The 25,376-nt window shown below is 40.4% G+C and overlaps 1 protein-coding gene across 16 annotated transcripts in view; it reads left to right on the plus strand.

Annotated features, from left to right (window-relative positions):
- LOC140516224 (uncharacterized) overlaps nt 1-21,003 on the plus strand; it is a 37,870-nt gene extending 16,867 nt beyond the window's left edge. For 2 of the 16 annotated variants that reach the window (XR_011971319.1, XR_011971320.1), the window contains exons 3-5: nt 4,208-4,866; nt 5,787-5,847; nt 5,949-13,787. Coding sequence is in view for 1 of the 16 variants with exons in the window: in XM_072627258.1 (XP_072483359.1) it covers nt 4,208-4,272 (65 nt within the window). In the remaining 15 variants the exon portion in view is untranslated. The other 14 variants (XR_011971330.1, XR_011971333.1, XR_011971329.1 and 11 more) reach the window with 14 other exon arrangements.
- The last annotated feature ends 4,373 nt before the right edge of the window (nt 21,004-25,376 follow it).

Genomic DNA, 25,376 nt, shown 5'->3' on the forward strand with positions numbered 1-25,376 from the left:
TAACTGGGAAGATTCCCTTAACAGAAAAGAGGTAACTCCCACAGGTTTATGTATCATACCTACACAGATGACTCTGAAATCTTTACATCCAAATAGAATCTGTCTCCTAACCTATTCTGTGGCATCACCAATGGCCATCTGGACCAACTGGACATCTCTCGTGGGATCATAGATTTCAAGCTAGAAAAGACCTTAGAGCTCATCAAGTCACCTAGCCAGCTTGGTGGCTGACTGGCTAGAGTGCTGGGCCTGGCGTCAAGAAAGCTGCTGGCGTTCAGTTGTGGCCAACTTCTCATGATCCCGTTTAGCATTTTCTCAGCAAAGACAATGCAGTGGTTTGCCCTTTACTTCTCCACGTCATTTGACAGATGAAGAAACTGAGGTAAACAGGTCTTCCTAACTCCAGGCTCAGCAGTCTATCCACTGCACCATCTAGCTGCCCATAGTCAAGAAAACCTGAGTTCCAATCCATCTTCAGACACTCGCTGTATGACCCTGGGTAAGTCACTTCATCTCCATTTGCCTGCTTCCTCAGGTGTAAAACAGGATCATAATAGCACCTACCTCCCATTATTGTTGTGAGGATCTAATGAAATCATATTTGTAAAGTGCTTAACATAGTGCTAGGCATGCAGTAGGTACTCTTTGATGCTTATTCCTTTCTTTTCCCTTTCCTAGTTCAACTCCATCATTTTATAGATTAGATGCTCAGGCCTAGAGAAGTTAAATGATTTGCCCAAGGTCACCCAGGTGATAAGTGGCAGAGCTTAAGTCCTCTGCCCCTTAATCTAACTTCACTGGTCAAGACTGCCTTTCAGACACTTCACTGGTCTGTCAAACTCAACATGCACAAAGCTTCTCATTGTCTGCCTTCCTCAGTCTGCCCCTGCTCTAAATGTCGCAGTTCTGTCAATGTTACCATGCCTCTACTCACCCAGAGCTTACAACTTCAGACAAACCTTCGATTCTTCCTTAACCTTTCCCCACTAACATCCAATCTTTTGCTAAGTCCTTTCGATCCTAATATCCATCCACAATGTCTCTTATAACAATCCACTTCTTTCCACTGCTCTAGTTCAGACCTTAATCACTTGAAAAATAAATCTTCACTTTGGAAACATACTCCTCTAGAAGTGGTCCGTCAATGCTGACTTTTCTTCCATGCTCTGGCAGCAGCCATGGCCAAGTCACTCTTCTCCAGGGGGTGATGTTCTGTCTGTACTGCAGTGAAACACACAGGCCTTCCCTTGTGACAACATTGTGGGTCAATTCGCCCAAGGGTTTCATGCTTTTGTCACTCTGTCATTGTCAGGTGCCTGGACCACAGAAGAGCCAATGGCTAATGGCCTGTTTGTAACTCTCCCCTTCAGTCACTCACTGATGTCAAGCCTCTCATCCTGTCCAGACACAGGCACCCACTACTTGATCCAATCCAGTTCCTCAGCCCACAGTGATGCCATTTGCCTGCATCTTCTCGGGGGAAGCTGGCCTATCTGGGTCTGGGTAATGAAGGACCCAAATAAACTATCAGTCTGACTTCTTTCGATGGAGGAAGTCTGTCTCGCAAGGCAGCACTTGGTGAAGGCTGCCTTCTTCAATTTCTTACCAGCTTCAGTAGGACTAGCTCTTGCACTCACCACTAGTGTATTCACCATAGATGATTTGGAATATAGTAAGGCCATATCTGGGGGGGATGTGAGCTGGGAGAGCCCCTCATCCCCTTTGCCTCTTAATTGGTCTCTCTACTTTCAGTCTGTCTTGCCCATCTATAAGCCAATCACCACACAGCTGCCAAACTCATTCTTAATACACAGGTCTGACCATGTTACTCCTCCTCACAAGCCTTTAATGGCTCCCTGTTGCCCATAAGTTAAAAAACAGACTCCTTAGCCTGACCTTAATGGCTATAAGTGGCCTGTCCCACCCACATTCCTATTAGAAATCTACATTCCAGTCAAAGTGGGAAACCTTTTCTTGAATTAGCCACCTCCTCCATGCACACTCGCACATATATTTGTATGGTTCTCAATTGTTGCTGGCTCTCTAAAACCGCCTTTTAAGATGTCACCTAGTTGCCAACTCCTGAAAAGTCTTCCCTGATATTCATTGTTCATGAGAACTCTCTTCTGTCCCCTCCTATTAAATGTCTTTGTGAATATTTGTATTTCCACCCACCCCCCCCAATAGGATGTAGGCTGTTTGAGAGTAGAGACTGTTTTCTCTTTGTCTTATGCCATCAGGGCCTAGCATATGGTAGGCGCTTAGTAAACGTTTATTGAATAAACTAAGTTTGTTCACCATCTGATCTATCACCCTTGCTTTACACAGAAGGAAACTGAGGCCCAGAGTGGCAAGGATTTGGGATCATAGGACATCAGAGCCTGAGGATGGTCTTCAAGATGATCTTATTTTAGAAACTGGGAAGGGCACTTGTCTGGGCTTCTGGGGAGCCTCTTGACCAGGAAGGTTGAAGGAAGGAAGAGCCCTGCTTCTGAGTAGCAGGAAAGGTGGTGTGATCTGGAGATCTTAGCAGAGAATGGAATTCCATGTTGGGTGCTTTGGGTTGTCATTGCTAACTCCTGCCAAGTAGGGCCCAAGCACCTTTGCATCCAAGGGTGAGTGGCCAAGTGTCACAGGAGGGAGAATTTCCTTGTCCTTGCTTCTCAGAGCTTAAGCCCATCTGTGGGCTACCCCAAATAAACAGGACCATAGGAGTTTTGTTGTGGCCTTGTGTTTATATTTCTGTCACTGCCAGGTAATGTGTGTATGTCTAAAATGGACACTGACCCCTCTCTTATAGAAGAATATTTTTTATTTTGAAGGTATCAGAGAGAATGAAGTGTTTTTTGAAAACATTTTTAAAAGGGTTTTCAAAAAGAAAATGATGAAGAAAAGTAATGTTGAAGCAGAGGGAATTCCTTACCTGCCTCCATCAAGAGGGTGGAGGTGGATGATTGTGATGCAACCACTAAAGGGAAAAGGCAGGATTGGTGCCCTGGGGAAGCTCTCTAAGAGGGGCATCCTTTCTTGGATTCATCCTGGGAGGAGCAGCATAGAATGAGGGAGAAAGAGCCATTGGTGACATCCAGGAGGAGGAAGAAGAGGGGAAGGCGCACAGGAATCCAGAAGCAGCTGGCCACAAAGAAACTACAGGGACACCTGCTGTTTGCTGGCCTTGACTGCGAGCCCCCAAAGATGGGCCAGCTGAATGATGGCCGCCATCACTGGGGCCATGCATGGAAAGATGGTGCAAAGGGTGGAGGGAGAGCAGGAGAATCACAGAGAGTATGACAGCACTGGAACTGAGATGAAGCTGAAGTGTACGCACTGTAATAGGGCTTAACGGAAAGTCATGCACATGTTCGGAAAGGAGAAATTTGGAGACATATCAGGGGGACTACCAAAGAGCTCCAAGGATTAGTGGGCACTAGGCTCAGTATGAATAAACAGGGAGCTGGCACTCTCCAAAGCTGCATTGAATATGGTCTAAATGAATAGAAGGAAGGCAGTGAGGACTCAAGAAGCAAGGGACTCTGGGTCCATGGATTCCTGCCTTTCCTTGAATGTCAGTGTGACAGTGAGAGTTTTGGGGGGGGGAGGGTCTCCATTCATTTTGTGGGGTGCCTACGTGCTGAGACATTGGCGTATGGGGCATTTCTTTTCTTTTCATATAGTTGTGTCCATTGCTTTCTGAATATCACATCAACCTTGAGTCTCTGGTGTGACTCCAACTTGGTCCTTGTCGAATCCTGTTTGGCATTGACATAGCGATAGCCCTGTTATGATTGCTTTTCTCTGTTGGATTTTATTGCAGAGTTTTGAATCAGTGACTTTGGTCAGTGTCTCTGCTTCATTTCTGCACAATTCCAGCATCAGGAGCATTGTTTTCCCATAAATGGAGATGGGCTGGGTGCTTTCCTTTTGGTTTGGTGGCAGGTGGGATTCAGTTGTGAATCTTTCTAGACTTGGATGGGGGCCTTCCCCCTGGGTCAGTTCTTTGGTTGGTTCTTAGTTGTTAGTTTACTTAGTTCTTTCATGGCTTTTTCATTTTCAGTCTCTGAGATTGAGATAAAGAGTGAAGATCTTTCCTTCTTGTCCTGATAATTTGGTTAATGTGCACTTTTGTGGGTAATCATCCATTTCCTTTAAAAATAGATATTGATAATAATTATTTTCTCTCTCGCACCTTTTTCCTTTTGTTTTCTAGGTACAGGACAGCTATTTATCTTGTCTACTACAAAAAAAGCACGCAGAGTAGTACAAAATTCCTAAGTGTGCGTTGACTGAGACATGACGTGTGAAACAGCTGTACCTCTATTATGCCTCCCTGGAAGCTAAGACATAAAACAAGAAAAGAAGAAAAACTTTGTGAGACTGATGAACTGCCATCTTTCCTTCCCTTTTCTTCCCACATCTCCCAGCGGCTGGTTACCAGAGCCTCTTCTCCTGCCACCTGGACACAAAATAGCTGGGAAGCCTGAAAACAACCCTATCAGAGCTGCTCAGAGAAGCCAGGGCCCTGAGCTCTCCTTGCCACCAGCAGCAGGCTGGGGAGGAGCGCCTCCCTCCTCCAAGTCCAAAGCCTCACATTATGAAGAGAATGAAGAGTCAGCATGCATTCATTAAGGACCTACTGTGTGCCAGGCACTGGGCTAAGTACAGGAGATAGACAGAAAAGCAAAAGACAGGGTCCCTTTCCTTGAGGAGCTCCCAGTCTACTGTGAGAAACAATGTGCAAATAGAAGGTATATAGAAGATTAAAGGTATAAGATACAAAGTAGATGAAGGTGATCAAAAAGGGTAACATTGAGCAGTGGAGGAGGCTGAGTCTTGAAGGACATGAAAGTGAGAGACACAGCATTACAGGTATGGCAGCTCAAAGGCATGGAGACAGGATCATAAAATATGTGGAGTGGGGGAAATGGTGTAAAGAACATGGAAAAGGTAGGAAACAGCAAGGCTATGAAGAGCCTTGAATGCCAGACATAGGAGTATATATTTCATCCTGGAGGTCCTAGGAAGTCACTGAAGTTCATTTAGGGAGATGTGGGGTAGGATATAGAGTGGGGTGTCACCTTGGCAGCTGAGTGGAGGATTGAGCAGAATGGAAAGAGACTTGGAGCAGGAAGACCAGTTAGGTGGCTATTGCAGTGATCCAGGTGAGAGGTGATAAGGACCTTGCTAGGGTTGTGACTGTGTCAGAAGAGAGAAAGATATGTATGGGAGAGATTTTGTGAAGATAGAACGAACAGGTCTTGAGAACAGATTGGCTATGGAGGCGTGGGTGGTGAGTGAAAGTGAGGAGTTGAGGATGGACCCCTGCATTGTGAGCTTCAGTGATGGGAAGGACAATGATGTCCTTAACAGTAATAAGAAAGGTAGCAGGAGGAACTGAGCTTTGAGAAGGAACTCTGAAGAGTTCTGTTTAGGGGACATCCCCTTCAAGATGTCCAAGAAGCAGCTGAAGATGAACTAGAGAGGGAGCAGTGAGCTCACGTGCTCATTTTTTATTCAGGTCACTTCCCATCTCTCTGTCTCTTCATTTTTGAACAGATTAACTAAGGTTTGTTGCTTTTGACATTCTTTTGGGGAAATAAAAAAGCCCATTTGGTTCTTCTGTAGGTTTATCATATCTATCATTATCATTTTGGGTTTTCCATTTTTATCTATTCTCCAGTTTTCAAGGTTGCTACTTTTGTTCTTCTTTTGAGATAGTTCAGTTTTTTATTCATTTTTTCAAAAATGAGACGCTCAATTTATTAAATCTCTCTTTTCTGATTTGTCAGTGAACTTATGTTTTCTGAAGTTTCCTCTAAAGGCTACATCATTTTGCTACATCAGCAAAGTGTGAGGATCTCATTTCATTATTTTCCTTTACTTTTACTCAGTCGATGATTGTTTCGGTAGCCCTGGCTCATGTAGGTTTGTCTACTTCTGCTTCTCTACAGGAGGACCTGCATCCATGAACTGCAGGAGAAGTTCTCAAGAGAAATGTTGGAAGAACGACTCTTGGCATGGGCTAAGATAGGATTCTCCTGACTTAGTTTCCCCAGTATGACATTTCCTCTTGAATGGAAAATATCATACCTGGCTGACTTTAAGCCTGGCTCAGTGCAATTGCTTAGGCCATGGAATGACAATAAATTCAGATCAAAATAGCAAGATTTTCCCACTTGCAGCTTATTACAGTAATTCAGATGCCTCATTATTAATCTAATAATTAATAGATTCAGTTTTGCAATAACAAACTTCCACTGTTTATCTACCCTAATAATAGAAATTTGGTATGAGAGTTATAAGCAGGGACATGGTAATAATATCAAGGTCTGTACCAACATAAGTAGCCTGGCATATGCAGCCAGGTGGACAGATTTCTTGTATGGGAAAATGAGTTAGGAGAATCCATTCTTAGCTTTCTCCAAGTAACTTCCTTATTTCCAGGAACAGATGTTCACTAACCTTTAGATCTCAGATGTTACTTCCATTGAGCTACTGACTGCTTACTTTTTTTTTAAGCATCCATTTAAGGATGGTCTAAGGACATAACAGACCTAAGAAGGAAACTCCAAAAAGAATATTCAGGGCCCCCAAAAAAGCTTTCTCCTCAAACAATAAAGTCTGACTAATCACAGCAGGTCTAGACACAATTGTTTTTAATACTACCAAATTATTGCACTAAATTGGCTTACAAATAAAATTTAGTAGACCTAAAAATCACCCAAAGGTTTTTTTTTTTTACAAAAGATTTTTTTTTACTTAAATATTCCTTCTAAAAGTATTTCCCTTTCTTAAAAACAGCTTAAATTTTATTCTGATGTTAAAAAGATGATCATTAAACTTTAATGAAGTAAATTAGTTGGAAACATCTAAACTTACAGATATCTCATATTTAATCTTAAAGCAAAAAGAAATCTTTAAAATTGAAATCTATCAAACTAAGTTGGTATAAATTGTCTTTAAGTACCATAAATAAATTCCAAAGGCTTAAAAACAAAATAAATTCCTAATCATCACAAATTCTTAGGTACCACTGTCCTCTAGTTAAAAAGGTATTTACATATACGCAGTTCACTTAGCCTTATCATAGTAAAAAAGTTTACCAGACCTTTAAAATTCTACTCAAAATCCTTTTCTTCCCTTTGTCTTAAATTATGTCACGAGAAATCACGAAAAATAATTACATTCTGGAATCCCACATAGATACTGAATATGTGACAGTTCACTTAAATCTGTAGAAAAACAGCACTGGCCAATTATTGTAAACCTCCAGATTAATTTATGTCCATGCATGGGTGCACACACACACACACACACACACACACACACACACACACACACAAAACATTAGGTGAAACTCACTCTACATTATAAGCAGGCTTGAAAATTATACACATACACACATACCCATTTTATCCAAGGATTTCTGTTTACTCAGTAGGAATCCCACAAGACAAAACTTGCACAGGATTGATTAGAATTCATGACTAGATGGTTCCAAGGATTCTCATAAGTTTACAAAGGAGATTTTACAAGCTCTTTGTACAGTTATCAATTTTTCTTTTAAAATACCTGTGTAAATGTAAATACTGGATAGGTTTTAACATTATAGCAGTAACTCCAAATAATTTCGTTAACAATCTCATCATTTTCATAAGTGAGAGCCAAATCACTTTAGGTGAACCTTCCTCTAAAATATAGGCAAACCTGGAAGTTTAAATTCTTAATTACATTGCTTCAGAATGATAATATTTAATATAAAATTTTGGAATAATCTCTTTGTTGTCTCTGAAGCAAACTCAGAGAATGCCTCTTCCTGTGTCAACAAAAGCCTGCCAGGGCTGACTTAACATTCCTTAAGAGACCTTTAACCTAAGACACTATCTTGAATAATGAGACGTTTTCCATATCTTAATATTTGTAGACATATACTATGTTCTGGCATGTTAATGGTAAAGAAAATACAGACATCTTAGGTAGTAATTTCTATTTGAAACTTTATCAAATTTTATCTTATTGTATTTACAATCTATGCAATTAAGAAATTCCTTTCTAATGGTCTAGTTAGTCACTTATGGAGACCATAAATCTGAAGGACACAGAATACTTCTTTGTCCTAAAACGGATTTAAGGCTGCCCAACTCTTTGTATCGGTAGTCAGATAATGTCTGACTCCATAGTGATATGATTACTGTTATCTTTAAGGGAATTGTTTAATTAATTAAATCATAAAATGTATGCATTTAGCTTGTTGCCTCTACTTTAACCAAACTTTCAGGTTTAACAGTTATGGCGCCCAAACATGGATTGGAACTGAGGAACAGGACAGACATTTCCTCATTTCACCAACACCAGGACTCTGGCGGCGATAGGATCCATTTTTCCTAGAGTCCTGGGCCTTGACAGAGTTGAGGTAAGTCCTTCTATTTCCCAGCTTCCAAAGGATTCCTACTTTAAATTCCCTTTAAAATAACTCTGGGACTGGAGACCAATTCACGTTAATTCGCTCTGTATTGCTAAGGTCTCCTCTGATGATCCATCTCAGGAAAATTAGTACAAGTATTGCTAGCACTAGTGTCAATTAACTAAAGATAGCCCTAAATTATGTTGGCCACAACAGGGCTCTTTTGGACCAGTCAAAGTTACTTTATCTTACAGCCAAATTAAGTTTAAAGGCCAACAAAACAACTAGCCAGCAGTGGGAATGTTTCATCTTGGGCTTGCTGTCATGATTGAGCGAGAACAAAAGACAAGCCTCTTTCCCTTTAAGGCTCGTGGAGCTGCTTCAGCACTAGCCTAGTACTGGCAAAAATCCTTTCTTCTTCAAGGGCTCCAGTCCGTCCTTCTCTTCACTCCCTCTACCCTATTCCTTGCCCCTTCCCTTCCCTCCCTCCCCCTCCTCTTGAAGGCCTCTGATCTGGGAAAGTCGAGGGCACCTAACCGCTCTCTTTCCCCCCTCACGTTAGCCCTGAGGAAGGCAGCGTCTGTTCAAGCCTCTGTTGCCTCCTCATTCCGCCTCTCAGCTTTCCCTTAAGGATTCTGGTCTTAAAGAGGACAGTTACAATCCTCCTAAGAACTAGAGGCCTGAACCTCTTCCCATGGGGCCCATTTCTTTAAGATAGTCAGAAACTTCGGGGCACCAAGGCTCCCCCGCCAACAACCGCAGGGGTGCTCTGAGCAAAGGCTGCGGGATCCACCTTTATTGTCAGACCTTGAATTCTTACAGCCCCTTTTTCTCGGAATAATAATAGCCAATTCATGATGGGGATTTCTAACAAGCGCAATTAGATTGCCCTCTCTCTGGGTTGTTTTTTGTGAGCTCCAGTTGTATTTGTCCTGTCATCACTTTGTCTGTCAGTGTGCGTCTCTGTCCATTATCATGTATGCTGTGAATGAGGCTGTTATCTTGTAAGATTTAAATGCAAGCAGCCAGACTTCAAGGGCTGCAGCTAGGGAAATAAACAAACAAAACTTTAAGACCTTTCCTTGTTGTTCCGGTCTGACCAACCTGGAATTACAATGGAAAGTTGGATCATCTGAGGTAAAATCATTTTAGCAGATTTGTATGTTGTGAGATTAATCATAAAAAAAATTTCAGGAACTGATCATTTGAAATTACTGGAAAAAGAAAAATAACTCTTAAGATTGTGGATAGCCCTAGAAATTCACCTTGCTAATCTCAATCACCTAACATTCCCTACTCCTTCTCAGAGTTAAGGGAGTATCTCAGAACAGGGATCCTTTAGCAACCACAACCCTTCTCATCCCAGATGTAATTATAGAGAGGAGAATATAGAAGAAGTGTATAGGGGCAACAATTCATAGACTGGCAGTAATTCTGGCAGTTCTGTGCCCTTGGGTAACCTTTTAGCCCACCTTCCTAGGTAAAGCTTGGAAATGTCACGTAGGTCCTATACATTCTGCCCACCCTGTCCCAGCAGCTGCATACTGCCTTAGGCTCAATAAATTCTGCTGCTGTGGGAGGAGGGAGAGGTGGATGAATCAGGCCTGTGGCGAGCATTCCCTAGTCTCTGCCTGCAAAAATCACCACCGCTGGGACACCAGCTTCTCTGCTCTTGGTAAGTTTCACTTCCCTGTTCCAGTTGCAAAAAAGAAAAAAGTATTTTGTCTCTGTTTGACCTATTTTCTGATTTGTAGAATTAAAAACGGTTATGGTTGTTGTTATGGGATCAAATTGATAAAATGATTGTAAAATGCCTAACATAATGACTGGTATATGTTACATACAATATTGTTATCTCTCTCTAATGGAATTGTTAACTTCGAAGTGGTTTTAATTACTAAAAGTAATAAGATCAATAATTTCTAGAAATGCAAATAATACCATCTGAAGTTATTGTTGTGTTAACACTGTATTTCTAAGATTGTATTTCTGAATTTCTCTTAGACTGTAAAAAATTGAATGGCCACTGTAATCCAGAAATGGTGTTAGACAAAGAAATTTTTAATCTGAGTTTTGTTGAAACTAAAAAGATGTTGGGAAAATTGTGTAAACCAGTTTTGTTACTTTATCAGTCCTGCTAACCTTGTCTTATAATGTTTTGTAATTGCCATTCAGAAAACCAGGTATGTCTGTTAAAAAAAGTTAAAGCTAAACAATTTGACTGTCTTCTAGGAAGTTGTAGGATTGTTAACTAAATTATTTGGGATTGCCGTTTTAATGCTGAAACCTAAAATTGTTAAGTGATTACTGTGTATGGAAAGGAGGGAATGGAATGAAAACTTTTATTTAAATTCCTTGTGTCCATTCAGAACAATCCTCCCATTCGTGTGGGCAAAATCATCAGTCTTAGGAAAGAAACTTAGTTTATGCAAATTCTAAACAATGAATATGACTTGCTCAGAAGTTGTAATAAATAGAAAGGATTTTTAACAATTGGCTTTTTACATCAGGACAGATTTTAACTTTGACAAGGAAAGATCTTAAATGGAATCCCTTATGTATGTGAGTCCTGGTAAATCATCTTTATTGCTTATTGTAACTCCATGAGACTGGAAATAACTGCATCTGGCTCTAAGCTGTGATTAGTGAGACTTGCTGTTTAAGGTAAAAAGGCATTTGAGACCATAACTATTTTTGGTTTTGAGTTTGAATTTGGGTATAGTTGTCTGCATTAAATCAGTATCTGAGAGAAATGCCACAAGCTGCTCAGAAGGAATGTGATCCTGTACTGTTAACAGGTAAAGTGTGTATCTGGAATGGAAACACTGAGGGGACAATTCTAGACTCAATCTAGGATGGGATCTCCCTGGCTCAGTTTCCCTGTTGTGTTCCTTTAAAAAGGAATGCTTCCCACCTGACTATTCCTGAGTCTGGCTATGAAACAGATACTGCATGATTGGAGAATTTCACTCTTATCTGAATTCAAACAGAGTCAAGGATGTTTTATCCTGTCATATTTGGCATGTCACATGTCCCTGCTTTTTCCTTCTATAGCAAATTTTTGTGGTCAGTAGCAAGTGACCAGCAAAACATATGAGCCCTTTTGTGTAATCTTACTGGGAAAGCTAATATTATTTTTATCTGAAATCAGAACATGTGCCGAATTTTATGTAATCTACTTAAGAGTCACCTTAAGATGTTGCCACTGTTTAAAAGGATTTTAAAAAGCAGTAGTGTTTTTCTGTGAGTCAGTCTCTTACTGTTACCATTGTGAGATTCCATTATGACACCTTTTTGACTAAAGCATTTTGTGATATCTAGGAATTCTGCAATAATTAATAATTCAGTTTATTATAATGCTTTGGGAATTCATGGTACTTAAGGACATTTTTGTAACAACTCAGCTTTAATGAATTCCAATTTTGAAGGTTTATTTTTGCTTAAGGAAAAAAGAAAGCAATATTGATCATTTTAAAGGTTTTCAAATAATTTTCTTCATAAAAGTTTAGTAAACATCAAGATAAATTTTAAACTGTTTTTAAAGAAGGGAAATACTTTTAGAAAAAATGTTTTGAAAAATCATGTGTGATTTTTAGGTCTACTAAAATTTCAAAATAATTTACTGTTAAATTAAGCTGTAAAGCAGAAGAGATCTTGCTGTTTTGATCTGAATTTGTAGTCATTCTGTGGCCTAAGTCAGAGTTAAAATTTGCGTTTGAACTTATATGTAAAAGATTTAATTCCTGAAGTATCTCATTCTTCCAGAGTGAGTATAATTAGGGAAGAATAACAAACTGGTGAAACAAAGACAGAATTCCATCAAACTATGGAGATAACATCATGGAAATCATTAGATCAGATAAGAAGACAGACATGGAAGGTGATAGATGTCTAATAGGGTAGCAGATTTTGAGTAAGAATTAGATGCTGCTGTGTAAGATAGTGGTAAATTATTTCTTCTTTGTTAAAATATCTGTCCAATAACTTAAAGAGCAGATGAGTTCATTTTACAGTTGGACCCTCACATTTAAAAGATTCTTATTTCAGATACAAGATTTAGGTAAGGACAGAAGCAGCAAATAATAAACGGAAACTTTCTGAAATTATAGAGAACAAATTTTAAGTGATTGTACTAATGTATATTGTCAGAAGTATCTGGGAACTTCTACATCTGAACCAGAGAAGCGGAACTCCCTTTGTGAACTGTCCCAGGAATAAAACCTGTTGTCAAAGAAAGGATATCTAGACATCAGGTAACTACATGAGAAATCTAGGATTCAAAAAGTGATGTTTGAATGAAAATTAAGAATGGATTACTGGGATACCAGGAACTTAATGTTAATTAACGTTGAAATAATGATTGCATTGATTTGTATGGTTCATGTTTAATTTTCTTGTTTATATTGGTGACATGTAAATCTCCCTTTCAAAACTAGTCTATTGTGAGTCATCTAAGTTTTAATCTGTACCTGACTTAATGTAAAAATGCAATTTTGTGAACTGTGAGAAACTTCACTGTGTTGTTTGAACCTAGCCCTGCGTGGCTGGGAAACTGAACTATTTCTATGTGCCTTTATCCATGTTAACTATGTGGTACTGTTTCATCTCAGTTATCAAATCATATGTTTTTTGGAAGACCCTGTGAGGTTTTCTGTATGAACTCTTGGATCCATCTGTCACTTCCATTGCCCCTGCTCCTGAGTGGACCATGCCCTGCAATTTTGAAGAGGCCTGAAGAAGATGCCATCAGACATAGACAGCTTTCCCATGAGCCTGGACCAGACTTGCATGAAGAGTAACTCTCACACTACTGGTTATTTAGAGGTTTTTTTCATATCTTTGTTGGTCTACAGGCAAAGCCTTTGGCTTGCCTTTGACCAAAAGGAGGGAATGATAATGTTTAATATAAAATTTTGGAATAATCTCTTTGTTCTCTCTGAAGCAAACTCAGAGAATGCCTCTTCCTATGTCAACAAAAGCCTGCCAGGGCTGACTTAACATTCCTTAAGAGACCTTTAACCTAAGACACTATCTTGAATAATGAGACGTTTTCCATATCTTAATATTTGTAGACATATACTATGTTATGGCATGTTAATGGTAAAGAAAATACAGACATCTTAGGTCATAATTTCTATTTGAAACTTTACCAAATTTTATCTTATTGTATTTACAATCTATGCAATTAAGAAATTCCTTTCTAATGGTCTAGTTAGTCACATATGGAGACCATAAATCTGAAGGACACAGAACACTTCTTTGTCCTAAAATAGATTTAAGGCTGCCCAATTCTTTGTATCGGTAGTCAGATAATGTCTGACTCCATAGTGCTACGATTACTGTTATGTTTAAAGGAATTGTTTAATTAATTAAATCATAAAATGTATGCATTTAGCCTGTTGTCTCTACTTTAACCAAACTTTTAGGTTAACAAGAATATTATAACACATGCTCAGCAGGGCTGATAAAATGATCTAACAGCTTCCGAAACCTTTTTTTTCTTTTAATAGTACAATTTTTAATCTAACGACATCTTGATTATGAGAGAACTTGCCGATTGTTTGCCAGATGACGCAGTATAAGAAAATTGAGAAACATAACAACACCCTAAATAGGATCATGCATTTCAGACTTGAAACAAGCCTCACTCCCAGTTAGGCGGCCTCTGTTCAGGTGAACGAGCTTCCAGATCACCTTCCACAGAAACAAGGCCATTCATCTCATCATCACTGGCAGTGCGTACTGATGCCATCGAAAAACCCATGGAAAGTTAGCAAGTATGCAACAATTACATCCAATTAAAGAAATAATCAAAACAATTAACATTCACGTGTCAAGCACTGTGTTGAGCTTTTCACAACCTTTGAATCCTCACAACGACCCTGGGAGGTGAGTGCTAATTATGATTCTCTTACTAACCAGTGAACTGAGGTCAATAGACAGAAAATAACTTGGCTTGGGGCCACACAGCTAGTAAACATCTTCATGCCAAATAACAGGTGTCTCATGTTAGACTCTGATTTACCACAATTATCCTGATAGGAAGACACACTCAGACCCCGTCCTTATTTCCTTCAGAACAGATTTTGGCTTAAATCAAATTTGGATTTATAATCACTAATGCTAATATTCAAGGCCCAATACTCTTAACACTTCAAAAGCAAAAAAATATTATCCATAGATTTATGTTTCCTTTTTTTTAAAGACACATAGTGACAGTTTGCAGTTCCATATAACCTTTTCCTCTACTTCAGTTCTCAATTCCCTGCCTTCCTTTACCTTTCTTTGAGACTTATCAGATAAAGGGCCTCCCTGAGCATTCCAGCTTCCAATTCCCATCCTTCTGGGAATTTCAAGCTGCATATTCTAGAAAGTACATGTAAAGTTTTATAAACCGTTTGAAATCACACCTGTTATCTATCATTAAGTTAGCTTAAAGTGTGCTAGGATAAAATATTATTAGATTTTAAATTGAACAAAAGGCAGAGACCTAAAGTATTTGATTTAATGCTCGTCGGGCATACCACTTTCTGTGGCAGAAACCTTCAAGAGCTTTCACAGAGGGAGTAAATTAAAATAGTTGAATTAAATAACAATTGAATAATTGAACAGTACAAGGAAACATTTAAGATTTTAATATAATAATCCCAGATCATAACAACTAATAATTTGACCATATCCAATATTTGTGTAGTGTTAGATTTAATAAAGGCTTCCTACAGATTTATCCTGAGAGGTGGGTGAACATGATTAACCTTTAACATGACCATCTAACCTTACTCTTAGACTAAAGCTGGTTACAGCCTGATTTCTAAAAATCTTTTCCTTTGCAATTTCTTGTTCTTAACTGAAGTCAAATCACTGCACTTTGACCACCTAACTATGAGGCTAAATCTTGAAATCTCAAAAATACTGATACCCTAACTCATTTACTAATCTGCTACCGATTTTTCTTACATATTTACATCAGTCTTTTAACAATTAAATCCATAACCCAAAGACAGTTGTTTTGGAAGAGGCATAGTCTCCAAGGTGGCACACAACTCTGATTGGTTAATATTTAATGAGAGAATGAGTATTACAATGAGGGGCTGGACCTGAACTTTGATTAGATCATTTAGTTCTTAAGTTTCACACACCCCCCCCCAACCTCCCTTGGGCAATCTATTCAAAGAATTTATGCCTGAGTAGAGCCACAATGGATGCCCTACCTAGATGGTCTTTCATGAAGGTAAAAGAAAAAGGGGGAAATTGGAATCTCCCCAAATCATTGGTTATTTTTAAAAATTTATTCTTTTTTGTTTTTTAAAAATTTATTTATCATTGGTTATTAACAATCCCAGCTTTCATTATTTAAAAGTAGCACATCAGTATGTTGGTAAAAACCACAACTGCCTAACAATAAAGGGGATCAGCTCCCCTATATGCCTTCTCATTACTGATGCCAAACTGGAAAAGCAGGATTGTTCCTTTCCAATTAAAAAATAATAGTCTTGATTTATGAAGAAAATTCCAAATAGACAATTAGGAAAGCAGCAACATCCCTTTTTGGTCACATTAACTGTCCATTGGGCTTCTGAATCTTTTTTTGTTCCTGATTTACATTTTTAAATTAAAAAGACCAGTGAGTGGGATCTCTCTCGATTGGAAAGAACAAATACACAAAAAGTAAATTTGAGGGAATGTTTGACACTTTTATTAATTTTTAACTGCAGTGGAAAAAATACAACTTTTTGCAAGTGCCATTTTCATTGTGAGAGCTTCTCAGTATGTGTATGTATAATATATAATGTTATATAATAATATACATGTATAATAAGTTCTTTTTTCCTTTTTTGCTTTGTTGGTTGACAGGTTTCTGAAGTGCAGTAAGAGACCACATTGGAGTCAGTGAAATAAAGAGTAGAGTGGAAGATATTAAATCTGGGAGAGGTGTGTGTGTGCGTGTGCACATGCGTGTGACAGAGACAACAGAGAATTGTGCCTTAGATTTTGTGATTTTTGATGTTCAATCATTTTCAGTCATGTCCAACCATGACCCCATTTGGGGTTTTCTTGGCAAAGATACTGAAGTGCTTTGTCATTTCCTTCTCCAGCTGATTTTACAGATGAGGAAACTGAAGCAAACTGAGTAAAGTGACTTGCCCAGGGTCACAACTAGGAAGTGCCTGAGGCCTGATTTGAACTCAGGAACATGAGTCTTCCTGCCTCTAGAGAGGGGGTGGGGGGTGGGGCTCTATCTACTGCAGCTCCACCTTGCCGTTCAAGTTGGGTTTAGTTTTTTTCCATTAATCAGTTTCTCTTTTCGGGTCTCTTTCAGGAGGTGATCGGTGGATTCTTTCAATATTTATTTTGCCCTCTGGTTCTAGAATCTCAGGGCAGTTTTCCTTGATAATTTCATGAAAGATGATGTCTAGGCTCTTTTTTGATCATGGCTTTTAGGTAGTCCCATATTTTTTAAATTGTCTCTCCTGGATCTATTTTCCAGGTCAGTTGTTTTTCCAATAAGATATTTCACATCATGTTCCATTTTTTCATTCCTTTGGTTTTGTTTTATAATTTCTTGGTTTGAAGTTTGGATTCTCTCTCAGGGCTGCACTTGAGGACCTAAAGGGCCACATGTGGCCTCAAGGTCACAGGTTCCCCACCTCAGGTCTAGGATTCAGTGGCTACCATCACAATTTTCCAGAGAATAATTCAACTGTTGCTTGACCTCTCAGCAATCTCTCTCAAGATATCCTGGGAAAAACAAAAAGCAGAAAGACAACAAAGGCTAATTTTGTCTTAAAGTCTTTTGAAGACTGTTAGGGCAAGCCCAGTGACGGCGGCCTTTCTGCTCTCCACTGCTGCTAGTTCTCTAAACTGAATGATGGTCACCGCAAACTAATGGCATTTGCTCGAGGCTCAGTTTCCCATCCCCACTTTGAGGCCTAGTACTCTAGAGTAGACTTAAGAGACCAGAGTTCTATGGACCAAGCCTGAGAGTGTTAGAGACATAGAAACTTGGAGAACCCTAGATGATTATAACCTGACACTGGGAAACCCTAGAGACTTAGAAATAGAGAGACTTAAGAGGGGTGTCCAAAGCTAGAGAAATAGAGATGGAAATCTAGAGTCTTCAAGACCTCAAGACCCATATCTGTAGACCTAGAGAAATAAAAACCCAGGCCTAGAGACTTGTAACTTGAGATATGGACCGGAACAGAGAAGCCTATAAACTTAGACCCAGTCTCAGAATGACCTTGAAATCTTATTGGAGAGACTTTGCGCCATAGAGTCTTAGACACCCAGATTTATAAGCTTATGGTTGGAGAGACCTAGAAACTTAGAGAACTTGAATTCCAAAAACATACACCCAAGATAAGTAAATATAGGGATTGATTTAATACACCTTAGAAACGTAGTCGATAAGCATGTATTAAGCACCTCATATATTCCAGGCACTGTGCTAAGTCCTGAAGATACAAAGAAAGGCAAAAGCAGCTCACGATCGAATGGGGGAGGTAACATGCAAACAAATGAGCACAAGCTCCATGTAGAATAAATAGGAAATGAGGGAGGCACTGGAATGAAGAAGGAAGCCAGAGAGCTTAGTAGTCAGGGAAGAGGAGCCCGGGATCACTGGATCCAAGACTGTGTGTCCCAGGAGTGAGGTGTGAACACAAAACAGAGCATGTTGTATTTGCTCCTCGAGGCAGTAGGGAGCCAGTAGAGTTTATGGTGGGGTTGGGTGGGGGATGACATGGTCAGACCTGTGTTTAAGGAAGATCCTTTTAGAGGCTAAATGAAGAAAGACTTGAGACAGGCAAACCCTTCAGCAGGCCAATAGTCTAGGCATAAGGTAAAGAGGGCCTGCACCTGGGCCTTCTGCTCCTCCCCCTCTAGCCTACCTCACACAGGGCCCTCCTCAGCTCCCCTGGATTGAATGACCATCTCTCTGGAGGCAGAGGATTCTCCCATCTCCCTTTCCTGCCCCAGCTTCCCTGCTGACTTCCTCACATCTCCATCCACCTCCCAAACCTCTCCAATTGGATGTCCAGTGGGCATCTGAAACTCCACAAGTCTAAAACAGAACTCACCATCTTTCCCCTCAACCTTTCCCCTCCTCCACCCCACCTTCCTTATCACTATAGAGACAACCCTCATCCTCCCAGGTCCTCAGGTTCCCAACCTAGGAATCATTCTGGACTCCTCACTCTCTCTTGCCCCCTTCCCCCCATTCATTCTTTCACCAAGGCCTGTCCATTTCACCTTCGTAGCATCTCTGACACTACGAAGGTGGAGTTTTCAGTTCTCAGGAAACTGAGGAGGAAAAGTAGGAAAGAGTATAGGCCTCTGGGTGCCTCTGTCTCTGTGTCTTAGTCATTATTTCTCTAGATTTCTATAACTCCCTCAGATCTAGGGCACAGGGTACTCTTTCAGTCTCTAGTACTCTAGAGCTTGAGGTTTTTAAGTGTTTCCCATCGTAGGGATCTAAGTGTTCCATGTGTCTAGGTCTCAGTCTTTAGTTCTCTAGGTCTCTAGATCTTCAGATCTATCTGTCTAGTAGGCTCATTCTTGAGTCTCTTAAGTGTCACTTTCTGGAAACCTAGGCTTAGAACATTCTCCCTGAAGACTTACATAGATCTGGATGTCTTGAGAAATCAAGACCTCAAGACCTAGACATCAAAAGACTTAGAGATCTACAAAGGTAAAAATCAGAAATTAGTACCTAGAGATGGAGACCCCCTAAAGACCTCAGAGACCCAAGCCCTCAAGATCAAAATACCAAAGTAGCAACTAGCTGGTCAGCCTTAAGTAATTTAGGGCCACACGCTAGCAAGACATCCCTGAATTGTATATGATACTCTATGTATATGGAAAATCCAGAGAAATGTGAGCTCAAGTGTAGAGAGGACATGGGGCCAAGGGGCACCTCCTATCAGGTCTTGGCTTTATGAGCAGCTTGTCTCAGGCCCTTCTTGTCCAGTCGTGTCTTGCTGCAGGGTGAATGATCTTCCCATGGGTAGTCTCAGAGGTTCTGGAGAACTGTGTTTGGGAAAGAAGTCATGGACAAGCGCCACTCCAGCCTCTTCTCAGTGAAATGACCATGATGCTTTCATTTGTGAAGATTACGTCTCCTGGGGTTGGGGGGTGTCAGTGTCTAGGTTCAGCCTTTTGATTAGGATTTGGATCCACCTTTAATATAGTCTCATCAGAAGGCTTGTCAAAGCTCTTCTGGAGCTGCCCTTGTTTGGCATCTTTGGAAATTCTGGGCTCCTCTTCTTTGGATGTTGAAATGAACTCCTTCCAAAATCTGCCTCCTCTCCCTCCCCCCATCTAATGGGTCTTTTCTCAAAACCAAACCATAGCAAAGCCTTGGAGGTAGGCAGATCCCAAGCAAGCATCTACGTCACAAGAGAGAAGCCTCCCACAATGTACCTGAACATCAGAACATGGAACCCCTTGGACTTTGGGTAATGAACTGGAAGGAGTGGCGCGCTTGTTTGCTTTTCTTTTTTTTTTTGGGGGGTGGGGGAGAAGATATTCTCTGAAATTCTCAGGGTGTTGGTCAGCCCTTTAAAGTCAGATGCTTTCATTTTTATTTTTAAAACATTGTTGCTTTTTATTTTTAATATCCGTCATTTTCAGATATACAGTTTGACTCCTCTCCCTTCACACACACAGACTTGCACTTGGACACAAACACAGGTAAACACACATGTACACATACACACACCAGGCCATTTAAACTTTCTCTATTTACCACACTTGGCCCTGTCCACTCTAGGTGAGGGGAAATCCAGAATGAAAGAGGGAAACCTTCCCTCTCCTTTCATGATTCATTGCATATATAATTAGTCTCTGTTCTTTGCAAAGAGAAAAATAACCACAGACAACTGAATAACTGTAATCTGTGTAACAGTGACCCTGTTCCACTGCCCTGCCCTCACAGCTATTTCCACCACCTGTCACTGATCACTGAGCAAGCAGCCTGACCCCTTGAGGGAGAACAGGAGGCAGCCTGTGCCAGGCCAATCAAACCACCACCAGCTCCCCTCAGACCCTGATGGAGACAGCCCAGGCCCCTGAGACTTGGGAAGAGCCAGCCTTCCAGCCTGGGCCCTCAGCTATCCCCTTGGGAAGCATCCAATGACTATTCTGTTATAAGAAAGTCACCCTGGCTCACTCTGCTGGGCTCATGTTTGATGAGGCAGATTTGAAAAGGTCCCCCATGAAATGAACTGGAGAGCATGTACGAAGCCCCTACTACGTGCCAAGCACTGTGCAAAGAGCTGGGGATACAAAGATAGACCAAAGATCATCCCTGCTCACAGGAAGTTCTCTGTCTAATAAGGAAGTGAAGGCCAGGAGGGCTGAGAAGAGCCTCCTTTCCTCCTCGCTTCCCTGACCTCCCCCTTCTGTCTCCTAGTGGCCCACAGGCCTAACCTTGCCTTTAGATTCTGCTTTTCCCATTCCTAGGGTCTTTAGCACCTTCGGCATCTTAAAATCAGCTATAGTTTTGCCTGTGTTTCAGCCTCTGATGACTCTGTCACTACTTTTCCTAGTTAGTGCTGTTAGATTTTTTTTTGAGTTGTGAATAAATATGGACAACTGTGAAACACTCATTTGTTATTGATGGCCCATCAAGGTATCTGTTGACATAATGTTTCTTCACTAAAGATGAACTCTAGCTTCTCTGCATAGCTAGGAGTTTTATAGAGCCATAACAGACCTCACTTTAAAGAAATATTTAAGAGAAAACTCAATTACATGAAAACTAGATTTTATTTATTGCCTTGAATCTTGAAATTTGAATTGAAAATTTTATTTATTGAAATTGAGCTTGAAATTTATGGATTGACATGTAATATGGAAAATGTATGGAACTCTAACAACATGGAACTCTGTTATATGGTTGTTGCCTTTTGTTCTCAAAGACCAAAATGACATCACCACGATAAAGTGAAGTTTCAGTGTGTCCAACTGTGGCTGATCAGACCAATAAGAGCTCGGGGTGCTCTACCACAGATTGGGCATAGATAGTTCATGTGATTATTTGGAGTGGATACTGCAAATTTGCACATCCTACATTTACTTTGTGGTGTCTCAATTCTGCTTTGCTCATAGAGCACAGCACCCTTTCTGATATGGGTATGCCATGCTGAGCGGTCCTGTGCCAGTGTCTCCCATGTCACACAATCAGACCTAAAGTTCTTGAGAGAGACCTTAAGGGTGTCCTTGTATTGCTTCTTCTGACCACCATGTGATCGCCTGCCCCATTCAAGTTCTCCATAAAATAGTCTTTTCAGAAAGCATACATTTTGCATTGGAACAACATGGTCAGCCCATCAGAGTTGCTTGAATGCTTGGCAGTTCAGTTCGAGCAAGGACTTAAGTGTCTGGTACCTTATCCTGCCAGATGATCCTCAGAATCTTCCTAAGACAGTTCAGATGGAAGCAATTCAGTTTCCTGGCATGGCACTGGTAGACTGTCCATGTTTCACAGGCATACAACAATGAAGTCAGCACAATGGCTCTGTAGACCTTCAGTTTGGTAGTCAGTCTAATACTTCTTCTCTCCCAAACTTTTCTTCGGAGCCTCCCAAACACTGAGTTAGCTCTGGCAATGCGTGCATCAACCTCATTGTTAATGTGTACATCCCTGGAAAGTATACTACCAAGGTAAGTAAACTTATCCACAGCATTCAAAACTTCTCCATTTGTGGTAACTGATGGTTCCACGCATGGATGATGTGGTGGTGGCTGATGGAGCACCTGTGTTTTTTTGGTGTTAATTATTAGGCCAAAATTAGCACATGCAGCAGAGAATTGATCCATACTTTGTTGCATCTCAGCCTCAGAGGCTGCATTGAGTGCACAGTCATCTGCAAACAGAAAATCATACACCAACACTCCCTCCACTTTGGTCTTGGCTTGTAACCTGTTCAAATTGAAGAACTTACCATCAGTACAGTAGTTGACCTTGATGCTGTGTTCATTCTCATTGAAAGCATTTGTCAACATGGCTGAAAATGTGCTAAAAAGCATGGGAGCAAGCACACAGCCATGTTTTACTCCATTGGTGATTGGGAAAGCATGAGAGCTTTGTCCATTATCCAGAACGTGGGCAAACATGCCATCATGAAATTGACGTACAATATTGATGAACTTCTCCAGGCAACCAAATTTTGACATAATTTTCCATAAGTCTTCACGACTAACAGTGTCAAAGGCCTTGGTCAGAGTACAGACCTCTATCCTGCTCCTGGCATTTCTCCTGGAGTTGTTGGGCAGCAAATACCATATCGACTGTTCCTCAACCATTTCAGAAGCCACACTGGCCCTCAGGTATATGACCATCTTTCAGGTGAAGGATTAGCCTGTTAAGGAGGACTTTAGCAAGAATCTTGCCAGCAATGACTAAGAGAGAGGACCCCCGCCCCCCCTAGCCATGACTGTCGCAGGATAATCTGTTCCTTTTACCTTTATAGAGGTGGACAATGGAGGCATGCTTGAACTCCTGGGGGATAACCTACTCTTGCTTTATAATCTGGAAAATTTCATTCAGCTTTTGTATGAGCAGTGGTCCCCTAATTTGTAAATCTCATCTGGAATAGAATCAGCACCAGGTGCTTTGCCACATGAAAGGAGCCTAATGGCCCTCAAAACCTCTTCCTCAGTTGGAAGTTCAGCTAAGAAAGGACTGACTTCAACCTGAGGTAAACGGTCAATGGCCTCAGCATTGATTGATGATGGTCTGTTGACAACACTATGGAAGTGTTCAGCCCATCTCTCTAGGATCATGTCCTTATCACCAATCAATGTGGCTCTATCAGCACTGAGTAGTTGTGATGCACCATAGGTTTTTGGTCCATAAATAGCTTTCAACGAATCATAAAAGTGCTTTGGATTGTTACTATCAGCATAAAACTGAATTTCGTCTGCCTTCTTACTGAGCCAGGAATCCTGCATCTCTCTAAGCTTTGCTTGTACTTTGCTTTGGATGGAATTAAATGTTCCCTTCTTAGAGGTGGATGAACTATCCTGCTGGTAAATCCTGTGGAGTTCACATTTTTCATTTAGCAGCTTCTGAATTTCCCCATCATTTTCATCAAACCAGTTTTGGTGTTTGCGAGTGTTCTGACTCAGATGAACAAATGCAGTGCTGTACACCAAATCTCTGAAAGCTGCCCACTCCTTTTCTGCTCCACTGTTGCCAACTGTGTGTTGGCTCAACTTTCCCTCCAAGTTAGCAACAAACTGTTCACGCTCAGGGAAGAGCTCTAATTTGTTGACATTAATTCTTCTGGTAGACATTTTGCCTGGGGGTGGCACTTTTGATGAATGTGAATGTTTAGCTCGGAAAGGATGTCTGTCATCTAGGCATAAAGACAGATACTATAAACAAATTAGGGGAGCAAGGAATAGTGTATTTATCAGATTTATGGAGAATGGAGAAATTTTTGACCAAACAAGAGAGAGAACATTATGAAGTGCAATGCAACCAAGATTAGGAGAGAAGCAGAAAACTGGGAAAGAATTTCTGCAACTTTTGTTTGTAATAAAGGCCTCATTTCTAAAATATATAGAGAACTGGGTCAAATGTACAAGAATACAAGTCATTCCCCAATTGATAAATGGTCAAAGGATATGAACAGGCAGTTTTCAGAGGAAGAAATTAAAGCTATCTATATTCACATGAAAAAAATGCTCTAAATCACTATTGATTAGAGAGAGACAAATCAAAACAGTTCTGAGCTACCACATCACACCTATCAGATTAGCTAACATGACAAAACGGAAGATGATAAATGTTGGAGAAGATGTGAGAGAGTTGGAACACTAAATCATTGTTGGTGGAGCTGTGAGCTGATCCAACCATTCTGGACAATAATTTGGAACTATGCACAAAGGGCTACAAAAATCTGCATACCCTTTGACCCAACAATATCACTTTTGGTGCAGTGGATAAAGCACCAGTGCAGGAGTCAGGAAGACCTGAGTTCAACTCTCACCTCAGACACCTGACACTCACTAGCTGTGTAACCTTGGGCAAGTTACTTAACCCCCACTGCCTCACCCTGGGTCACCTCCAGTCATCCTGATGAATATCGGATGAGTTTTTCAGATGGCTCTGGAGGAGAAGTGAGGCTGGTGACCTGCACAGCCCTCCCTCACTCAAAACAAAGTCAAGTGCAAGTCATGTCATTATTTCTCTGATGGCATAGTCTTCTTTGGCAATGAAGGATGAACACACATCACTTCTAGGGCTGTATCCCAAAGAGATCATAAAAATGGGAAAGGGTCCTACATATACAAAAATGTTTATAGCAGCTCTCTTTGTAGTTGTCAAAAACTGGAAATCGAGGGGATGCGCATCAATTGGGGAATGGCTGAACAAGTTGTAGTATATGAATGTAATGGTGTATTATTGTGATACAAAAAAATGAGGAACAGGAAGACTTCAGAGAGGCCTGAAAGGACTTATATGATGCTGAGTAAAAGGAGCAGAACCAGAACTTTGTATATAGCAACAACCATAGTGTGCGAGGAGTTTTTCTGGAAGACTTAGCCCTTCACAGCAATGCAAAGACCTAAAAAATTCCCAATGGACTTGAGGCAAAATGCCTTCCACATCCAGAGAAAGAACTATGGAATTGGATCACATAAAGAAGCAGACCATTTTCTCTTGTGTTATGTTTTATTTTGTTTTGTTTTTTCATGGTTTCTCCTGTTCATTTTAACTCTTCTATGCAACATGACTAAGATGAAAATGTATTTAATAAGTATGTCTGTGTAGAACCTATATAAGATTGTATGCCATCTCAGGGAGAGAGAGAGGAATGAGGGAGAGGGAGGGGAAAAAAATCTAAGATATATGGAAGTGATTGTAGAAAACCGAAAACAAAATAATTATAAAAAATTAATTATAAATTATTAATTATAAAGAAAGGATAAGTCTATGATCAGTCCAACACTCTGCACCACATAT

The sequence above is a fragment of the Notamacropus eugenii genome, chromosome X (assembly GCF_028372415.1).
Source record: "Notamacropus eugenii isolate mMacEug1 chromosome X, mMacEug1.pri_v2, whole genome shotgun sequence".
Lineage (NCBI taxonomy): Eukaryota > Metazoa > Chordata > Mammalia > Diprotodontia > Macropodidae > Notamacropus > Notamacropus eugenii.